A 22,212-nucleotide genomic window follows, 5' to 3' on the forward strand; every position below is an offset into this window, starting at 1 on the left:
GTGTGTATGTGGGTAAGCTAGGACATATGTGGGTATGTACGTATTAATGTTGCTTATGTATGAGTGTGTTACATGCATAAGTCAGGCTTGCTCACTCCGAACTTTGGCCGCTGAGGCTGAGAGTTAGAATGATATATGTATGTATATATGTATGTATGTGTGGCTTTGTGATCGTTATAAATGAGTGCGAGTGTACTCACACGAATTGCTCATGCGATTACTCCGCCGCAAATCAGAATTGTTTTTGTTTTGGATTTTTATTCATGTCGATCGAGACGTGCTTTGTTTTCTGTCAACCCAACGGGCATTAGGCAGTTCAAAGATCGCTATGAAATGTCAGACAGGGCAATATCAATATTTCAGAGAAACTGCTATGCATTACGAGGGTAGTTTCAACACCTCGAGCTAACGAATAATGTATATGAATATGAGGAGATCCCATGTCAGAAGATTCGCTTTAATTTTTATACTTCTATAGTCCCTAACTTATTCGGTATTAAGCTCAACGATATATACGTAAGTGTGTTCACGATAAAATCGAGAATTTCTCAGACTAGCCCGTGCAATATTATATCCGCTCAAAGTTTGCAGCAATTGAAGCCGTTGCAAGTGCAGCTGACGCATCGTCAAGCAAAAGAGAGGCAGACAAAGAAGGAACCAGTTTTGAGTGCAGCTGCACTCAACCCAAGTGCAGCATGTGAAACGTTTGTTTTCTGTTTATGATCAGCTGTTCGCAGTCAGCTGAAACACATACACGCACATACACATGCACATGGTGAAGCGAGACATGCGCACTGCGCAGACTGCAGCAGGCCATTTTGGCACGCACACACAGGGGCAAAGGCGGTTACAGCGTGGCAAGCAATTATGACGACGCAGCAGCAGCGCAACAGCAGCAGAAGCTGAACCATTCTATGGAGCAAGAGCAGCGACCACGAGCTCTTGCTCTCTCTCGTTCATTCTTTCTCTCCCGCCATTGACGAAACGTACGTGTCGTGTTTTCGTCGTACTTGCTGCTCCCCCACATGTGCAATGCGGACTCACACACACGCATGCACACATATCCGATTCACACAGCTATCAGATGAAGAGAGGAAGGGAGAGAGGGCAGAAAAAGACAGACAAAGAGCGACGCTGGGTAGCTTAGCAGCAGCATTAGCAACGCTCACAGTTTCAGTTCTTTTTCGTTCGCGGTGCGCTCAAGTTGCTTGTATCGAGCGTCGCTGGGGAAACTCGTCGCGTGATCCGCCGAAGGAAACACGTTTTGTACCTTGTTCAGCCAGCTGTGCTGTGATGTGCTGAGCTGTCTCTTAAATTAGACCAGGAACCAAACAGTTGCGATTCCTCTGGAGGAGGCAGCAGCCTGCTTGATATGCTCTATTGGGTGTGCTCCGCAGTTCGGAGTCCGCTGTTCACATCGCAGTTTAAACAAAAACAATTACGTATTCAAAGTGAGAGAGACGCAGCAATAGAAATAGCAACAAAAGCTCTTTTTGTGTGTGCTTCACCAATAGCCGAATTTATATGAAATATTTGACAATAAAGTGAGCCCAAAATAAAGCGTGAGCATCTCTAGCAAATAGCCAACAGCAAACAGCCGACCAAAGACAGAGAACGTATCTGTTGAGAGTGTGGCAAAAAAGAAAAACAAAAACAGAATCAGAGAAAAACAAGTTTTATGCGCCAGCAATTCTTGGAACTCGTGTATTGTGATTAAGGTGAGCTACGGCTGCAAACTAAAATTTTAGTAAAACAATTCGAAAATTGTGAATTGCGTTGCGAGTGACTCCGTTCGCTTCAGTTGCTACTATGCTATTATAAGCTATTACGCTGCAAGAGGTGGTAGTTGCCTTGCAAGTTGCAACTCCCTCCGCGGATAAACAAAATGCAGTCGACCCCTGACCTGACCACCCTCTGCCTCGTTCCACCACCAGCTACTGAACTACCTCCTTAATCTCCCCCCTCAGCTTGAGCTGGCTGAGATATACAGTTCTGCTAGCTCCATCCACATCCACATCCACATCTACATACATATATGTTTAAAGCGCTGCCATAGAAACAGTTTCTTTAAATATATAAAGAACTACAATAGAAACAATAAATCAGCATATGTATCTTTAAGTGTATATGTATCTTTCTTGCTTCTGTATCTATTGAGCGCGCGTGCGTTCTCAGTTTGCTTCTCTCTCTCTCTCTCTCTCTCTCTCTCTCTCTCTCTCTCTCTTCCTCTCGTGCTCGCGCTCTCGCTCTCTCAGTCTGTCTATCTGCGTTTGTTGCCGAGAGGAATTTGGCAAAATATTTTTATTTAATTGTTTACGGTCGCCATTTGTTTATGAATATTATGCCATTTATAAATATGTGATTAAAGCCTCGTGCCACGCCATTCGGGAATATGTCTGGCTGTATCTATGTGCATCGAAAAGTTGGATGATAGCGCACTCCCTTCTTGTGCCACTAACCCACTTCTTTGAGCTTAAGGTAGGGCCCGTCGACCACGAAAGTTTAGGGCTTCTGACTTCTGTCACGATGAACATATTGTGCTATGATTGACAGATTCGCAGCTGCAGACGGGGCTGTATATCTAGTGGCAATGGTTTATAAATCAGGTGGCAGACCAGACGGAAGCCTATAAAACATAAAACACCTGTGCCTTAACAGTTTAAAGGCAATTATTACATATCTGCGATTAGGTGGAAGAGAAGGCAGAAGGCAGCCGAATGGCTTCAGCTCGACGTGCTTATCACAGTCATCCCTAATCGCGGAGGCAAACGAATTTGTAATAAATTTATATGTAGAGGCGGGCACTTTATATTAATGTTTTATAATCTATATATGTATATATGCTTTCGAAAAATAGCGAAACGGTTCCTCACAACTGCAATCTTATCGCATCAGCCACATGCCAAAGCATCCGACGGGTGCAGCTAAACCCAGAACTCCTGATCAGTGTCACACGCGCTAATGCGAGAGCTGCGAGAATGAGCTCCTCAATATATGTATATAGGAATCTGACTCATCAGTCGACCCTAGGAGGCGAGTTCCTATCTATATGCATCTAATTTGTATCTTCTCTTCTCCTTTCCAGCTGCTTGCGATGAGGGAAAGGCAAAGAATCTGAATTATTCATTACTTCCAGCTGCGTGACAAACGAATATGCCAAATCAATTGTGAAACATAAACAATGAATAATTCCATACCAATTCAGCCAGTAGCATGCACATAAGATACCCTGTAAATAAGAAAAAACAAGGCCAAAAGCATAAAGCAATATATATAATCAAATCCAAGCTATATAAGTAGCCCAGATAGTCTGTCTCGCCAATTGTCCGATGCCAATCGCAATTGTCTAGAACTCACACTTGGTCAGATACTCATTGAATCTAAGCAATGGACGAGTTGCTCGACTCGAATGTTCCACTTGTGGACAAGGATAGCGGCTGCAGCGCCGTCATACTGCCTGCCTGTAAGGCAACAACATCAACATCAACATCAACATCAGCATCAGCATCAGAATCTACAACAGCATCCACATTGGCACCTCTCAGTGTAGTTCACTATAAAAGCAGCAATATTAGCCCAGCAATGTCAACAGCAGAAGCAACAACAGCAACAACTGCTTCAACAGCCAGCACAGCCTCAGCCGCAGTCCCTCTACCAGCCAACCAGCAAGGATCCAGCACAGGAACATCGAGCTCTGAGCCAGTTCCCCTGCTGAATCAGCTCCAGTCGTTGCCTCTACAAAAGCCAAACGACTTGAAGCAATGCAACGCGCTCTGTGGGTGAGTACAACGGGGGCCTCGATTTGTCACTAATGAGATTAGCATGGATTATGTTTGTGCTGAAAGTGGGATACCTGGCGACGCAGGTGGGAGCTTCAATTCCAATTCGACCCAAATAGTCTGTCATAATTAGGGCGTGTCGAAAGTCGAAGGAAAAAACGTGCGTGGGAGCGGGCGCTCATTAAGTCACAGAGGCTTCCTGTTCAGTCAAATCAGTTCAGGACCCTTCAGCCATAGCTCCATAAATCAGGCGACTGGCGAGCATGTCGTCTCAGTCATGCTAGAGCTCGAGACTCTAAATTTAGAACTGTCTACTAAATTGATATGCTTTCTGTGGCAGTCCGAGGAAACTGTAGCAGTTGTGAAAAATCGATAGAAAATATAAACTCGCACTATATAAATGTACATATATAGGGAGCAAAATACGTGTTTACAGTCATAAAGCTTGCTTGGCAGGAGCTTACATTGAAAAAAAAAAAAAATTGCGTGTCAGGCTTGAAAATCGCCTTCTGGTAGCTCATTCAACGTTTCATTAAAGCTGATTTCAAGGGATAGACGAAGGGAGTTCTTATAATACGTATATCTAACGAACCGTTCCAATGTTGTTCAAGGATCTTACCGATTTTCACACCCCAGGCACACAAATGTTTTCTAATCGAGCTTAAGTGATGTGTCAATAGCTTAAATGACTTGTCAGTGGGTAATAGCAAACAGGTAAACAGGTAAATAGCAAGAGGTGTTCGGCACAGGAAAATCCTTACCGTCGCGTCGTTCGGAGAACATCACTCATTTACCCTTGAACAGGCGACCACGGTCGACAGAGAGCGCCGTAATTAAAATGCAAATAGAGGATTCAATAGATTATTCTGACGCCCTCGTGCAATCCAATGCTGTCCAGTTAACACCCACAATGTGCGATGTGTAATTAAACGAGGACGTCCCGGCAGCTGCTAGCACAGCTTTACATGAGCAGCATAGCTGCACATATTTCTGTCTCTATTCAAGCAGTGCGGTCGCCACACAAAAGATGGAAAAGTCATAAAAAGCATTTGAAACGCTTGACCCATTCTTTTTGCTACCCCAGTAACTTACCCTGGCAAATATCGTTGGCTCTGAGGCACACTCAGAGTCTGCAGGACGAGCCAACTAGTCGTATGAGCAACTAAAAACAGCCACGAGCAAAACTCAAACGTACGTATAGTATACGGCTGGGCATGAGAGCCCCGCAATTGCCAGGAGGGCCGACTATTGCTAGAAGCAATGCTAAAACGAAGCGGAAAAGAAACCCATTAGCCACAGAGAGCACAGACTAGGGATTACTCTATCTAGCCAACAAATCTGCAGATTAAGTGATGCTCCTTATCAAAGTCTTAACTAGTTCGGCGATGATATCCATTGTGTCTTCTCATGTCCCAGAGCTCTATTCGTGCTTTGGTTCAAATGCGATGCTTAGCCTAACGACGGCAATACTCCCTTTCGCCAAAGGAAGGGCACTCAACTTCGATACTGTTGCTAACCAACTCTCTGCAGTGCTGGCGACGCGTGCTTGGAAAAATCGAACAAGCCGCCAAGCTGTCCAAACTTTGCCGTCGCAGTAGTAGTCGACGTCGTAGTCGTAGTCGGGTCTGTTCAGCAGAGAGTTGAGTTGAGTCTCAGTTTCAGTTTAGTTTGGTACCGGTCCCGGAGGTCGCCTTACGGACATTAATTTATTTAGTTTAGTCCTCATTTTTGTGTGATGGCTGCAGTTGGCCTTTAATTATTTATATGTGCATATTAAAAAATGAAAAGTGCCAGCAAAACGATGTCTAAACTTGCGCTCGTCGGTATTCGGCTCTAGAAACGGAGGTGAAAATCGAGCGTCGAGCGACTAGAACCGCGCGACAAGCGACATGCGGCGTGAGGCGAGGCCTGAGGCGAGGCCTGAGGCGATTATGCAATTCAATTGGCCCTAAGCAATAAAAAATACATTGACTAGCAGACAGTTGGGCTCCGCAGTTGTCAGCCTGTAAACCCTCCGAAGTGTTTCCTTGCCTTGCCAGCACCAAGTCTTACAGACATATTGACCTTTCCCACACATCGAGGTCAACGAGAATAGCAAACAAAAGAGGGGTTTCATCCTAGCCATCTACACTCGCGTCTTATTCTTACTAGCCTCAACTATTCTTGTAGTTTATTTTTTATTCCTCTGAAGGATATTCGCGCGCAGAAACCCAGTTACCCTTTAGCATAATATTACCAGAAGAAGCTCTAGCACATTGACTGATAATTATTGGTGCCATACAGGCTTATGGGTAGAGCGTTATCATGCGCTGAACCCATTCCGGTTATTATCGCATATGCTCGCACTCTTTATTTGGGTTGAGGCTTTGCATATTTGTTGTTTGCGAGTTTTGATTCGTCGCCCAAATTCGAAGGGAATTAAGTCCGGCGAACGAAACGCACATGCATGCCCCATGTAGATGTAAATGCATGCATTTAACCACACATGCACGTACATACTTAATCATGTAAGAGTAGTCGACTAGAAGATATCCCTTACACAGTTCCCTCTCCTCGCACAACTGCGTGCGTTCAGTTCTCTCTGCTTAATAGGTTTCAAGTAAACCGCTTTTTGCACCTATAAATACATTCACATATATACCCTTTCTGCACATTTGCAATGGTGCGGGGTATTAGAAACAATGAATTTAGATTAGGGAACGGCTACACAGTTACCCAACTGGGTAACACAGTCGGGCCGTTGTAAAATGCCTAATTGTCGCAAAACGCGGATGATCTAATACTTTACGCCATCTGATATTTCCGCTTAACTTTAAAGTGGAAAACAACAATGTAACAGGTCGATGGATAGGCCCGTCGAAGCTCAGTTTTCACTGTACTGTGTACTGCAATTATCTTCCATGGGAAACGGCAGCAGCTGCCTTATGCCTACTGCTAATCCATCAATATAATGGCTGTTCAAATTGTTGCCAATTACAAGACATTAAAATTGATAAGCAATTACAGCTGGCAGGGCCCATAACAGTTTCGATTTGTGATACCACGAAAACTCGTCACGTTACCCGGGATTCTAAAGGGCAACGGTTGAACGTTGAATTATCTCCACTTATTTTATCTAGCGCTTGCGTACAGAAGTCTATATTTAGAATTCCAGTTCTCGAGCTATGATAGAGTCAAGCAATTGCGTTGTAGACAATAAACTCAAGGAGTATCCAAAATGTATCAGACGAGGAAACGCGAGCGTTTGTTGCACATACATACATATATTCGAGCTGTCATTCAAGTCAGGAGAGGCGGACAGAGAGCATACAGCAATATGCTCCTTTCACCTTATGAGCTGGCATCGAAACAAAGAATGAATGCCTAATTCGTGGCCCCTTTGTGGTCTTCGGGTCTTCATTTCGCAACGCTGTCGAGCACAGAGTGTTGTAGTTGTTGCCGACGTTGTTGCTGTTGGTATTGCTGCTTGAGTTCGTTTACATCGAGTGCAATCGAGTGCATGTGCACTTAAAATGTACCCAGCCAGTCGGCCAGGCCAGTTGCTGGGTACACGCGCACCGAGAAATTCGCGGGAAACGAATCGAGCAATTCGCAACTGTCCCACAGTGCACGCCAGCAACAGCGACTGCAGCAGCAGCAACAACAGCAGCAGAAAGCATTGTTGAAGAAGGGGCAGCAGCATTGAGAGTGAAAGAGAGAGAGAGAGAGAGAGAGAGAGAGACTAGTATTTATCGTATCTGTATACAAACGGAATGGCACCGACAACAACTCAACTGAGCTGATGACGTTGTTGCTTTGGATAACAGACATGCATGTGTTTGTTTGGCTATTTGGCTATTTCACTTATTCGCTATTTGGCTATTTAGTATTGGTAACAGCCGAGCGGGCGAAGATAGCGAACAGCTGATTTCGCTTCGCTTCGGCCGATTGCCGTAGTCAGCAGTCTGCTTGGATCTCTTGTTTACCCAGTTGCCGGCTAATGGCGCATGGTTGTAATTTGTGTAGCCAAAATTGTTCGCCCAGCCACAATAATTATTCTCGCTAAATAGCCGTACAATCGACTTGGCCCAAACATGGCTGTGGCCCAAACAGTGCTAGAATTCAAATTGCTTTGTTTGCTGGGCCGAGACGAAATTAATTCCAATTCCTGAGTATAAAGTTTTGATGCTTTTTGATGCAAGTAAACTACCCATTGGCAGCACTCGCAATGTGTTTCCTGATTTTCTGAGTGTTAAATTTCTGAGGCACAGCAGCGTGCTCTGACTGAATGTACGTGTTCTGGGCACTGCGGGAATCGGTAATTATAAACAACCGGAGGAACTTTGAACTGCGCCCCGGCTATATTTATAGAAAGTGTTTATTCGCTCTGGCACCGTTCTGCCAGTTGTTGTAGTAGATGGACAAGGTATTTAATGGAGCAGCTTCCGACCCACATTGTACGACAATTAAACGTCAATCCATCCATCATCAATTGGCTTCAGTCGACTTGTTAAAATAAGTAGTTTGCACCGAAAACTGGCTTCTCAATTGACATTGGGCGCCTTAGGGTGGCGCTCCCCTCGTCCCTTGCGGACGGCATATTTTTATCAATAAGAGACCAACCGAGGGTATCGCACGGCAGTTTATGAATGAAACGCAAATTGAACTTTGCTCTTCACAAACATTCCGATTGATTGCCGAGCTGCGGCGGTGCGGTGGGGTGGGGCAGAGGTGCCTAGACCCGAGCTCTTCGGCGATGCAGGCATCTGATTACGGTTGACTGGCTATTGACTATTGCCGATTGGGCATGCTGAATGGCTCTTTCAGTGGAATATCGAATCAGAAATCACACACAGAAACTGGCTGAAACGTGTAGTAAGATTGAAAATGTGTCTATGAAAGCGTTAAATAAATTAGGGAAACATGCCGAACGGCTTGGAGCTGACGCTAATCAGCAGCAGTAGTGCCATCTCCGACACCGACTCATGTCGTCGACAGACAATAAGTGAACTGGAAGGCATCCAGAACACCAGCTTCGAGGCAGCTGCACAGAATGTGCCGTTCAGGCGATCCGCGTATGTGGAGAGCTACGCGGACATGCTGCAAGATCTGCAAGTCAAGGGTAATCCCGCACGCGCGCAGCGCTCGCTGTCCTTTGTCCAGACGAAGCTGACGAAGAACGGCTGCGTGAGCGCGTTGCAGCGACCGGAAGACGGGGCTCCATGCTGGCTGAAGGCAGGCGTAGTCAAGTAGGCTACATTTAGTTAGCTGGATGCCGGGAAATTCACTATCAGCTAACGCAATCCTTTGTTCTCCCTTTCAGCTCTCAGAACAACTTGTGCAATGGTCGGCCCAGCAATCACGGCCTGGCTCCCAAGATACAAAATAACACCAGCACAAGCCCCAATGGGCAGAAGAAGGGCACCATTTCGCTATCGCATCTGCCCCAGCGACCGCCGGTGGACATCGAGTTTTGTGATATCTCCTACTCGGTGCCGGACGGACACATACGGGGCTTCAAGACCATCCTGAAGAGCGTCTCTGGCAAGTTTCGCAATGGAGAGATAACGGCCATAATGGGCCCCTCCGGTGCAGGCAAGAGCACATTGATGAACATTCTGGCTGGCTATAAGTAAGTGTCGAGGATCTAATTCCACTGATCGCTGATCGCTAATTGGTCCTGTTGCATTGCAGAACATCCCAGCTCAGCGGTTCGGTTTTAATCAACAGCAAGGAAAGAAATCTTCGGCGTTTCCGCAAGCTCTCCTGCTACATCATGCAGGACGACGTTCTGATTGCCAATCTGACAGTGCGTGAAGCGATGATGGTGGCCGCCAATCTCAAGCTCGGCAAGAACATGATCAACTATGCGAAGTGTGTCGTCGTCGAGGAGATACTGGAGACCATTGGCCTAAAGGAATCGACTAACACATTAACGTGTAATCTTTCGGGCGGTCAGCGCAAGCGCCTGTCTATAGCCCTGGAATTGGTGAACAATCCGCCAGTAATGTTCTTCGACGAGCCAACCTCCGGCCTGGACAGCTCGACATGCTTCCAGTTGATATCGCTGCTTAAGTCGTTGGCGCGTGGAGGCCGCACCATAGTCTGCACGATTCACCAGCCGTCGGCGCGCCTCTTCGAAAAGTTTGATCATCTCTATCTGCTGGCACAGGGACAGTGCGTGTACGAAGGCCGAGTGCACGGGTTGGTGCCGTACCTCTCGTCCCTGGGATATGAATGCCCTTCGTACCACAACCCAGCTGACTATGTGCTAGAGGTGGCATCGGGCGAGTACGGCGAGGCAGTGCCCAAGTTGGTCGAGGCTGTCAAGAGCGGAATTTGCAAGAAGTACACGCACAAGGATTACGGAGTCAATTTATCGAACGCCAAGTCCATCAACAATGATATTATTAAGGGCAACGGCAGCGGCAGCGGCAGCGGCGCAGCTGCAACGAAAGCCGTTGCGACGATCACCCTAGAGGACGAGAAGTCGGCCAATGCGTACGAAGCGGACGAGCTAACGGAACTCAAACCACCGAAGCTGAAGGCCCAGCAATCCCAGACCTCCGACTGCAGTGGCGTCAACATACAGATAAACAACGACGACAGCGGCAGTTTTAGTTCCTCCAAAGGTGGTCAGAGCCAGAACGCCGTATCCGGCGGCACGAATACCGTTGTCGGCTGTATGACTTCGCTGCTCGACTCGCACGAGAGTGTCGTTACGCTGCCCAGCAAGACGGGCTTCCCGACCAGTGGGTGGACGCAATTCTGGATACTCTTGAAACGCTCGTTCCGTACAATTATGCGGGATCGCATGCTGACTCACATGCGACTAGCCTCGCATATCATTGTAGGCGCCATCATTGGAATGATCTACTATGATGTCGGCAACGAGGCTAGCAAGATTATGAGCAACGCTGGCTGCATATTCTTTGTCGCTCTCTTCACAACGTTCACGGCCATGATGCCCACCATTCTGACCTGTAAGCATAGAGCAGATCAGATTTCTGATTTCACATATTCTCAATACTGCTTCGATCCTCCACAGTTCCCACAGAGATGTCGGTGTTTGAGCGAGAGCATCTGAACTATTGGTATTCCCTGAAGTCGTTCTACTTTGCAAAGACTCTCGCTGACATTCCCTTTCAGGTGAGTAGTCACAACGTGCAGCGAGTCATTTCATTTAGATTTACATTTACATTGGCTTTCAGATCGTCTTCTCCAGTGTGTTTGTACTGGTTGTCTACTATTTAACCTCCCAGCCCATGGAAATAGAACGCATCTCAATGTTTGTGTTCATTTGTGTGCTCAACTCATTAGTGGCGCAGTCCCTGGGACTACTAATTGGTGCTGGAATGAATGTCGAAACGGGAGTCTTTCTTGGGCCCGTGTCGACGATACCCACAATTTTGTTCTCGGGCTTCTTTGTCAACTTCGATACTATACCGGGCTACCTGCAGTGGCTGACATATGTAAGCTACGTGCGCTATGGCTTTGAGGGTAAGTACGAACACCTAAACTCAATTACCCGATGACTAATTGCGACTAATTGTTGTAGGTGCTATGGTTTCCATTTATGGCATGGACCGCGCAAAGTTGCATTGTAATGAGATCTATTGTCACCATCGCGTTCCCAAGAAGTTCCTGGAGTGGATGTCCATGGAGGACGCCCGTTTCTGGGTCGATGCGGTTGCTCTGCTAGGAATCTTCTTCGCACTGCGCATTATTGCGTACTTTGTGCTCCGCTGGAAGCTGCACATGATACGCTAAGGAGCCATTGAGTAACCGTATCAAACTATTGTAAATAATTAATGGGAGACGCGCAATCGGAATTAATGTTCGAGTACTGTAGATAGGCGTAGCTTAATGGTGCTTCGAATTTTTGTTTCACGTTTAATTTGCTATAGACTCTACTACCATATATCAAGATTATATATTACCGTACGCTGATTTTGATACTATTTCCATCGTAGCCGTTCTATGTACGGAATATTTGAGTAATACAATTTGAGATTCACACATACAGACCTAACGTGGTACATTTATAAATAGACATGGATGATTTATTAGCGTACCAAAGGCACGTTCTAACCAACACATCATATAGCCCATTCAAGTAAAAATCTTGTGACCAAGCATACGAGTCTGAAACTTAAATAGGTTGAAAATTATAACAAATTTTAGACAAGTTGTGAAGTAGCTAACATACATTTAAATACTTGTTGTGCATCCACCTTTTTTTTTTTTTTTTAATTTCTCATATTTGACAAAGAAAATGATTTTTAGCTCAATAGAAGATCCCAACGTTTGATTGATCGTTCCGTCCCTATGTTGAAGGCCCTATCTTCCCTGTCTCTCTCTTTCTCTCTGTAATTCTCTAACTGTTGGCCAGATGAGCAAACCCTAAGCTAACTGAAATCCACCTTTAGTCAACTTTGAATTCGTGTGATTTGAAAATAGTTTGATTTTAACAAGCCGATAATGTGGAACGTGCTAAGAATTCAATTGAAATAAAATACACGAACCTTGTGATACAGAATACACTGAAATTAAAAAAATTTAAAATAAAAAATATAAAAACAAACGAAAGCGGAAACGGAAACGGAAACAGAATTCGATTGTGTCCAGGCAAACTGGTGATATGAAGCAATTATTATGATTATCACAATTCTTGTAATATATCTATGTAATTCATGATGTATGCATGTATGTATGTCGGATTGCATTACATCTTTGAAATTTATTTGTCCACTTAAGTGAGCCAAAACCAAATGCAATATTAGCTAAAGCATTTTCATTTGATTTGCAAACCCAACGCAATGGAAAGCCAAAGAAATATAATTCCGATACATAGGTTGGGTTCTTTGATTACTTTGCCCTATAAGTTATACATAATTTGTGATACATTTAGAAATATTAAAGAAAAAATAATAATAATAATAAAGAAAAAACAATTTTTCGATTTGTATAAGACAGAAAGCTGTGTGGCCACATATTAAGCATCCTCAGAGGAGAAAAACCTATAAATAATAATATAATTGACTTTTAGGCAGTCAACAATTAAATTAAAATTTATGTATGCATATTCTCAATTGTTCAACTGTGTAATTAATGAAGCTACGCAAACTCACACAACCCAGTAGAATATTTTTAATAAAGAAACATATTATCATTAATTATTTTAATTAAACTAATTTCTTCAATATTTTTAATTTTGAATGGAGCTATATCTTTTAATTAGACTATTGTGTCTAATTCTAATCGGCATTGGCCAAAGCTCTTAAACTGTTCCCATTGAGTGTAAAACGGTCTAGAGGTTGGAGCTTTCACTAAAAGGTGGGTGTCTCTGCTGCGGCTAGAGACTTGAAGTAATGCGTTGGCCATACTAAATATAATAAAAGTAAATAATGCTTAAATGAATTTATAATAAGGAGTCTAAAATTACCATTGTATATAAAGAAATTAGTTATAGTTAACTTACAGAGTAAATCGCAAGAACTGGTCACAATAGAATAAGGTGTATGTCTCTGCTAATCCGCTTTGACTTGACGATTGGGTCAGTTCACATAGAGAAGACTGAGGTAACTAATGATATTGAAATAGTTAAAAATTTAACCTGATGTAAATTCGTTTCAGTGTTATTATAAATATTATTTTAATGATTATCAATTTTACTAAATTGGGAAATATTATTTATATAGGAAAAGTTGCGGGATAAACCACAAATAAATTAGATTAGTGTCAAACATTGTTTTGTACGCTGAAAACGTGTGGCTCAGAGACGTGTGCTCACATCGACTGCTCGCTGATTAAATAAACAAACAAATAATCTTAGAAAGGCTGAGTATGAATCGGCTGTCTCATCAGTGACGTCTACCGATGATCGTTAAACAAGAGCCGATCTCTCAAAGCGACACCAACAGTTAACAGCGGGGGTTTTCTCAACAGACACTGGACCTGGGTGGGTGCGTGTGTGTGTGGAACATACTAGACAATAGGGGCCGATCGGTGTTCGTGTCACACTCAAAAATCATACTTAAGGCCCGCAGCGCATGAGAGCGAGCTCATTGTGGATCCAAACACCGTACGGTTCGTATCATCGGAGCATCCGTGGCTTTCGCCCAAACAAACTAAAGCTGGGCTTTGTTCTGTGTGCAGTGTTCTGTGTGCTATATAGTGCGTCTATATGTATATGTATATGCTGATAGTGAACAAAACAATAAATAAATAAAAAACAATATTGACTATGAATCATGTAGAACAACACAATATTTATACATAGTACCCAGTACATCGTTAAATTATAATTATTATCACTGTGGCTGCTCACAGTGATTCTCTGACCGTTTTTCATTAAATTTCCTTTCAGCTATTTCCAGAAACAATAAAAAATTTGCATTTTTATTTAATTTGTGAAACAAAAAAAAAGCCGCAAACATGTCGCGGTTGCTAGTTTTTTGTTTATGTGTATTTCAATTGGGACTTCTCATCAAGGCCACTGGGTAAGTGATATATAATGTTAGTCTATCTACATATATGCAATTCCATGAAGCTATCATCGTCTCAAAAGTTCTAGGAAATAATTCGAATACATTTTGAATTGAATGCTTCTTCTGCTGTTGTCTAAATCTTCGAAGAGACAGTTTTAATTGTACATTCAAAACCGGTTGGATGGTCGTAAAATGTCAAGTTGTGCATACTTTTTCATTCCAAATCAAAGGCTTTCATGTTACGTTATCTCCCAGCATGTGTAAAGAACAACAACAAAAAAAAAAAAAAAAAAAAAAAAAGAAAAGAAACAAAAGCAAAAAACACACACACGAATATACATTAAAAAAAAAAATAAATAAAAAATACAACAAATTTCTTCACTATGCTTGATTGAAAACGAGCGGAGTAAAACTCCTTTTAATTTATTCCGTTTGTTATCTAATGAATACTTTGTGAGTTGTAAAATGAGCCTACAACATTCGTAGGAATAATGATGGATGATCGATTATCAGTAAAGCTCATAAGTACTTATCGTATATACACAGTTTGTAAATAATTAATAAATTACTAAGCTGAATCCGGTTTATTATGAGATGAAAGAAGTAAAATAAATAATTAACGTCTAGCCGTACAAATATTTATAGAACTAATGAATATCTTTTTAATTTGCACAGTCTGTACACGATCATCGCACCTGGAACGATCCGCTCGAACTTTAAATACAATGTGGCTGTGTCTGTGCACAAGGCTGAAGGCAAGAGCACCATAAAGGTGGGCATCACTGGGCCATCTTACAATGAAACAAAAGAGGTGGAGCTGCTGCCTATGTCCACGACAAATGTGGAATTCGATGTGCCGACTCTATCGAGTGGGGACTACAATTTGACAGCCGACGGCACCGAGGGCGTCATCTTCAAGAACACAACCAAGTTGAACTATGCTGATAACAAGCCATCAATATTCATACAAACCGATAAGGCCACGTACAAGCCATCGGATTTAGTGCGGTACCGAGTTCTATTTCTAGATGAGAACACACGACCTGCAGCGATTGATAAGCCCATCACGATTGCCATCAGTGATGGAGAGCAAAATCGGATTAAGCAGCTAACCGATATTCAATTGACGAAGGGCGTCTTCACGGGAGAGCTGCAGCTGTCGGAGCAGCCGGTGCTGGGTACGTGGAGCATTGCTGTCAATGTCGCCGATGACACAGCTGCAAGCAAGTCCTTTGAGGTGGCCAAATATGTGCTGCCCAAATTCGAGGTAGTGGTCGAATCAGCCAAGGATGTTGCTATTCAAGATGGCGTAGTCAAGGCCACAATTCGAGCCAAATATACGTATGGCAAGCCGGTGAAGGGCAAGGCGACTGTCTCACTTGAAGAAGACTTCAACTACTACAGGCCGATCAACTCTGAATCGAAACGAATGAAAACTGTCGACATCGATGGCAAAGCTCATGTGGAGTTCCCCATTGAAAAGTCAGCATATGGCTCAGGTTATACACCGCCCTTGAAAATCTTTGCGGAAGTTACGGAGGACTTGACGGGCAACAAGCAAAATGCTTCATCAACTGTGACAGTGCACTCCCAGCGCTACAAAATCGAGGCAGTCAACGCTGTAACTAATTATCATCCAGGCAAGACCTTTGCCTATCAGTTTGTGGTTAAAAACTTGGATGGCTCCCCTGTACAGGGTGGTTCAAAAAAGGCTAAACTGGTACTCGAAGCGCCCCATAGATATTTCAACTTTGACCGATCCGATGACACACCTGACCTCAAAAGCATTGAATGGGACGCTCCCTTAAACGAGCACGGAATAGCCACCTTCGACGTAGTCTTGCCCGTAAACGACACTCGTTTCTACAATGTTAAAGGCGTATATGATGAATCGAGCTCTTACTTGGGCTCCATTCACAAGTTTCAACCGACTATTGAAAGTGCTGAGCCGCTCCAGATAATTGTGAGCACCAAAACGTAGGTGCCCCTAGATAGTGTTAGTCTTGGTCACAGATAATAATAATTAATTTCTTAGTCCCAAATTGGGCAAAGACGTCTCCTTCGATGTTAAGTCTAACGAACAGATTCCATACTTCGTCTACGCGATCATTGCTCGTGGAAATATAGTCAAGGCCGAACATGTCGATGTCCCTAAAGGACGCAAGACTCACACCATTAAGTTCACACCCACGTTTGCGATGGTACCACAGGCCTCGATTTACGTGTTTTTCATTTTTGACAACGAGTTGCGCTTCGAGGAGCGGACAGTTGATTTCGAGAAGGACTTCGATAACTCGGTAGGCAGTTTGAGTATAAATATTTATGTTTCTGTTAACACTTGGAATTTCTGCACAGATTGAGATCTCCGCTCCATTGGAGGCCAAGCCCAGTGAGGATGTGGAGTTGAAAATCAAAACAGACGCTGATTCCTATGTGGGTCTGCTGGGCGTTGATCAAAGCGTGCTGCTGTTGAAGTCCGGAAATGATTTGGCTCGCGATGCTGTTTTCGATAGTCTTGACAAGTACAAAACATCTACACCCTGGCAATCGGGATATGGTCGCTATCCAGGACAGACATCCGGGCTGGTCACACTTACCAATGCCAACTATCCGTACAACTTTGGTAAGCTAAGGGACACGAGTCCTGAACAAGGATTATTATAGAATAAGGGAAGAATATGGGAACGGCTGTACGGAATTTTGGACGGGCTAGGCATACAAAAAATGAAAACTAGGTTGCATCATGAATGAAATTGTTTGTTGGTGTACAAATTTTAGCAACACGATCATATGATGCAGTCGATGGCGAAGTTGATTATGAAATATACCTAGAAGCTCAGGAGGAAGAAGAAGCAATCAATGATTTTGTTACCAAAGACGTTGTAGTGCCTAAAATAGAGGATCGAAATAAATTGATACGCAAGAATTTTGCAGAGGTTTGGATTTGGCACTCCACCAATATAAGGTGGGTTCTCGCCTTAAAACATAAAGCATGAAAAGCACACCATAAGACGGTATTAAGCAAAGTAACACAATAGTTTCGAGATCTTACGTAACATATAATTACACCTATTTTAATTCTTCAGACATGGTCAACTAAGGTTGAGGTACTTTAATTCCTCTCAATCTACTTCCTTTCTTTGGTTGTGTATTTCAAATAGAGTCTTTTAGTGGAGGATATACAGAAGCCGTAGACGTAATCGCAGAGGCCACTGAAGCCATAGAAGTATTCGAAGAAGAAGTTACTTTATTCGAAGAGGAAATACAAATTCGGGAAGACTTTCCCGAAAGCTGGATATTTGACGAGATGTAAAAGTTTTTAATTCTATTTACGGGTCTAGTTTATTATTTCAGTTAGGAGGATAATTGTGTGGTATAAGTCATTCATACTCATCTTCAGTTTGCACTAATCGAATTTGTATTTAGGTATTAGACTTTTTGGCACGGCCCTTCCTTTATATACTTCCTTTGCCCTGAATTCCATGTCACCTGGCTTTGGAATGGGAGGATCGGCTTTGCCAGTGATACACCATCTTTATGCGGCAAAAACTCCTGCGGCTCCTCCAATGGCCCACAAAATTCGTAAAGAATTTCCAGAAACTTGGATTTTTACAAACAAGACAACGTAATTGCGAAATCAGTACATATCTTTTCTGAAAGTTACTGCTTTGGGTGAACAACTAACTACAATACAGCAATGTAGAACTACAAAAGCATATAAATGCAGTATGGAATAAGCGTTACAACTAACTTTAATCATGTCAATTATGGGTGCCTAGAGAATATTGTATGCTAGAGCTTTTGGTCGGTCGACATTCTGGCATATATATGTTTTTATTAATAATTGTATTTTTCATGCAGTTTCAGAGAACATTGTGCCACTTGTACTAGATAGCGTACATTATTTCTCTTCTGAACAGAATATTCAAATACGTAAAGAGTTTCCCGAAAGCTGGATATTTGAAAACATGGAGAAGTATAAATCCCCTTGACTTAACCACTAAACTTTCTCTTCGTGATATCGGGTTTTTCAATTTAAATCATATTGCTATCATACTAGATCTTTTTTAAATATTTTTGTAGAACTTCATGTGCCATACTCTGAATCCTTTTTTAAGCGATCATAAATACTTTATGACAATATGCTTGATCTGTAACCCGATATATTGGCCTCATTAAATTTTAAGTATTCCGTTTTTGTCATGAGCTTCATTTGGGGAATCTGATCTGAGTACTTTCTCTGGCTTTGACTCTATCTGAAAATGTCTTTTTGTGTTTTCTATATGGATGAGAGACTTTAATCCCTTTCCGGCTAATGTATATAGATGTAGAATGCTCTAAAATTCCCTATACGTGCGTAGGTATTCGATTGCTGCGACATCCATTGCGTATTTTACCGTCCGCATTTGAATTTGAAATTACTGCGAGTAGGCCTGGATTTATAGGACCAGATGCTTTTCCACCGAAAGCTGCTGCTCATATTCGGAAAGAGTTTCCAGAAGTTTGGATATTTGCAGACAATATTATGTAATTTTAACACTTTTACTATATTTACATGAATTAATTTGGGTATTGCACTAACTCAGACAGTGGAATATAATACAATAATCTTCACCTATGAACAGCACATATATATCTATCATTCACCGTTATGAACAGCAGCAATTTTTATACGAACATTGTCTTTTGAAGGTTAATTTAATATACAATACAATAAACCGATTAATTTGTTCCTAGATATACCATATTATCGTCCACTTTATAATCGTTTGCCGAGTCCATTTAGACCAGAACCTGGCCTAGCAGTCGCTCTTGGAGGTTTACCAAGGCCACCTTCTGCAGGAACTCAACTCCTCGTTGGGTCAGTAGGACCAGTTCCTGCAGTCGTTCCTCAAATTCGAAAAGAATTCCCAGAAACTTGGATGTTTACAAGCAAAATAAAGTAATTAGCATTTACTGAATAGGCAATAGGCACAAAAAAGCTTATTTTACGAGTATAACAACATGATCTTACATGGCACTGCAACAAACTAACTAACACTCTAATTATTAATATAATTTATCTACATTTAAAGTTAACAACTTAAAAAAACTGGATTCGGGTATCATACCCATAATGAAAGTCAGTGGGGAAAGGCAAAGCACCAACAAGATCCGAAAAACTACCACGCAAAAACCGAATCTTACCGATGAAGAGACATACGGTTCGCAAAAGATTTTTGGCGTACGCGAAATATTTATGGAAACTTGGATATTTGATGGAAATTTAACAAAAATGTACACCAAAATTACACTTACAGAAAAGATCTAAACCCTAAACTCATCTCATACTAACTGGTATTGCTTAATTTAATCGTTTAGCGCGAGCTTATGTTTATAAGTTACATTCATTGCTAACCATCGTAGAGCAGGAGGCCCATTTATTTCCTAATCATTTATGTGTTGCTTTGCGCTTGATTTGTGAAACTAAAGATGTACATTATTGAATTTCCCCTTATCAGTGATGATGCTGATGGCTTTACTCTGGTCAGAAAGATTCCGGACACAATCACATCATGGGTTATAACTGGGTTTTCTTTGAACCCAAGAACTGGCATTGCCTTAACCAAGAAACCTAGAAAGATTCGAGTGTTCCAGCCATTCTTCGTGTCTACCAATCTTCCCTACTCAGTGAAGCGTGGTAAGAACTAAAGCTCGAAAATATTTATTTCGTAAAAGGTATTCAAAATTAAATAATTTCATGTTACTAGGTGAGGTCATTGCCGTACCCGTTATTATTTTCAATTATATGGATAAGGACCTTGACGCTGAAGTCACGATGGATAATTCAGACAAAGAGTTCGAGTTCACTGAGGCTACCAACGAGGTTGAGGAGAAATCAATAGATGATATAAAACGAGTTAAGCGCATTACCGTACCATCCAATAACGGGCAGAGTATCTCTTTTATGATACGCCCCAATAGAGTGGGATCAATTACATTGAAGATCACAGCCACAACTCCATTGGCAGGCGATACGATTCATCAGAAGTTGAAAGTCGAACCGGAAGGGGTTACACAGTTCGAAAATGTAGCCGTCTTCGTTAATCTGATGAATCAGTCTGAATTGAGTCAGGAGCTGAACGCGAATATACCTACCGAAGCGGTTCGAGACTCTGAATTCATAGAGTTCTCGGTAGTCGGTGATCTGCTGGGACCCACCATAAAGAACTTGGACAATTTGGTTCGCAAGCCCTACGGTTGTGGGGAGCAGAATATGGTAAATTTCGTGCCCAATATTCTGGTTGTCAAATACCTTGAAGTCACCAATCGGAATATGCCGAGTGTAGTGGCCAAGGCAAAGAAGTTCCTCGAAATCGGCTACCAGCGTGAATTAACATATAAGCACGATGATGGCTCCTACAGCGCTTTCGGAAAATCGGATAAGTCAGGCAGCACCTGGTTAACTGCGTATGTTGTGCGGTCCTTCCATCAAGCTGCCAACTACACAGACGTCGATCCCGCGATAATAATGCAGGGCTTGAATTTCCTTGTATCGACGCAAAAAGAGAATGGCGAGTTTCCCGAGGTTGGCAAATTGTTTGACAATGCTAATCAGAACGCCTTAGGACTCACATCGTTTGTGCTCATTGCTTTCTTTGAAAATAAGGTAAGTAATTGATGAGCATACTGTAATATTACTAACTTTCTCTCTCTATCTCTCCCTCTCTAACAGGAATTCACCGATAAGTCAGAGTATCAGCAAGCGATTCACAAGGGTCTCCAATTTGTTGCCCAAGAAGTGGATAAAACAGATGACCAGTATTCCCTGTCGATAGCGGCTGTTGCTCTTCAGTTGGCCAAACATCCTCAGGCGAAAAAGGTTCTGGACAAGCTTCAGGGCCTCGCCAAATTGGAGGATGGTCGTAAGTGGTGGTCGAAATCGGCTGAAAAGCCGACTACTGAGACAAGTGGCTTTAGGACTTGGCGTCCCAGCAGCAACGATGTCGAAATTACTTCCTATGTTTTGATGGCTCTCTTAGAGGAAGCGCCGGCTGAAGATACTCTGCCAATCATCAAATGGCTTATTGCTCAACGTAACAGCAACGGTGGCTTTTCTTCTACACAGGATACGGTCATTGGGCTACAAGCGCTGACTAAGTTCGCCTTCAAGGCCGGCTCTGGCACTGGCACCATTGACATCGACTTTGTGTCATCGAATGGCGACAACAATGGTACTATTAATGTGAATCCAGAGAATTCACTGGTGCTTCAAAGCCATATCCTACCAAAGAGCACTCGAAAGATTAACTTTACCGCGAAGGGCCAAGGTTCAGCAATGGTGCAATTGTCGTACCGATATAATTTAGCTGAAAAGGATAAGAAGCCCAGCTTCAAGGTAACACCCACTGTCAAGGACACACCCATGCAGCAATTGACTCTAGAGGTCTGCGCTGAATACGTACCTCTCGAGGCGAGCGACCAGAAGAAGGACTCCAACATGGCCGTTATGGAAATAGCTCTGCCCTCAGGCTTCATCAGTGATTCGGATAGCTTTGGCAAAATTCAGGAGGTTGACAGAGTCAAGCGCATCGAAACTAAGAACTCAGATTCTACGGTGATCATCTACTTCGACAGCCTGACGCCAGGCGATGTTAAGTGTCTACCTGTGGAAGGCGTCCGTGCGCATTCGGTGGCCAAGCAAAAGCCAGCCGCTGTCTCCCTCTACGACTACTACGACACGGATCGGCGTGCCACCGAATACTACGAGGTGAAGTCCTCTCTTTGTGACATTTGCGAAGGCTCAGATTGCGGCGCAGGGTGCAAAAAGGACAAATAATTTAAGTCCTTTCGTTCATCAGCTTGACACAAAAAAAACCAATAAAAGCAAAGCAACATGCGTTAACAACTTTAATATTTCGACTCGTTAAAAACTTATCGCGGGCTTTGAAGTATTTTTTAAAAGGGGTAACTTCAGAATTGGA

General features: G+C 42.9%; 2 protein-coding genes across 11 annotated transcripts; both read left to right on the forward strand.

The window, feature by feature from the left end:
- Window positions 1–1,166: 1,166 nt before the first annotated feature.
- Window positions 1,167–12,952, forward strand: Atet (ABC transporter expressed in trachea). 3 transcript variants are annotated; one of them, XM_018002907.2, is made up of 7 exons: window positions 1,167–1,718; window positions 3,086–3,779; window positions 9,082–9,390; window positions 9,453–10,741; window positions 10,807–10,907; window positions 10,970–11,258; window positions 11,317–12,952. In XM_018002907.2, exons 2-7 carry the CDS (start codon window positions 3,388–3,390, stop codon window positions 11,526–11,528), a joined length of 2,592 nt encoding a protein of 863 aa, XP_017858396.1. In that variant the 5' UTR covers window positions 1,167–1,718; window positions 3,086–3,387; the 3' UTR covers window positions 11,529–12,952. The 3 variants fall into 3 exon arrangements, with proteins under 3 accessions (XP_017858396.1, XP_089319432.1, XP_017858398.1); XM_089463306.1 differs by lacking the exons at window positions 1,167–1,718; window positions 3,086–3,779 and adding exons at window positions 3,803–5,624; window positions 8,586–9,007; XM_018002909.2 differs by lacking the exons at window positions 1,167–1,718; window positions 3,086–3,779 and adding an exon at window positions 3,803–9,007.
- A 741-nt stretch (window positions 12,953–13,693) lies between these two features.
- Window positions 13,694–22,142, forward strand: Tep2 (Thioester-containing protein 2). 8 transcript variants are annotated; one of them, XM_018002896.2, is made up of 9 exons: window positions 13,694–13,847; window positions 14,128–14,260; window positions 14,924–16,225; window positions 16,284–16,545; window positions 16,604–16,871; window positions 17,027–17,213; window positions 19,750–19,928; window positions 19,999–20,897; window positions 20,964–22,142. In XM_018002896.2, exons 2-9 carry the CDS (start codon window positions 14,196–14,198, stop codon window positions 22,065–22,067), a joined length of 4,266 nt encoding a protein of 1,421 aa, XP_017858385.1. In that variant the 5' UTR covers window positions 13,694–13,847; window positions 14,128–14,195; the 3' UTR covers window positions 22,068–22,142. The 8 variants fall into 8 exon arrangements, with proteins under 8 accessions (XP_017858385.1, XP_089319413.1, XP_017858384.1 ...); XM_089463287.1 differs by lacking the exon at window positions 17,027–17,213 and adding an exon at window positions 17,410–17,557; XM_018002895.2 differs by lacking the exon at window positions 17,027–17,213 and adding an exon at window positions 17,675–17,873.
- The last annotated feature ends 70 nt before the right edge of the window (window positions 22,143–22,212 follow it).

Source organism: Drosophila arizonae, chromosome 3 (assembly GCF_054131065.1).
Source record: "Drosophila arizonae isolate 15081-1271.41 chromosome 3, UAZ_ARI_1.0, whole genome shotgun sequence".
NCBI classification, from domain to species: Eukaryota; Metazoa; Arthropoda; class Insecta; order Diptera; family Drosophilidae; genus Drosophila; species Drosophila arizonae.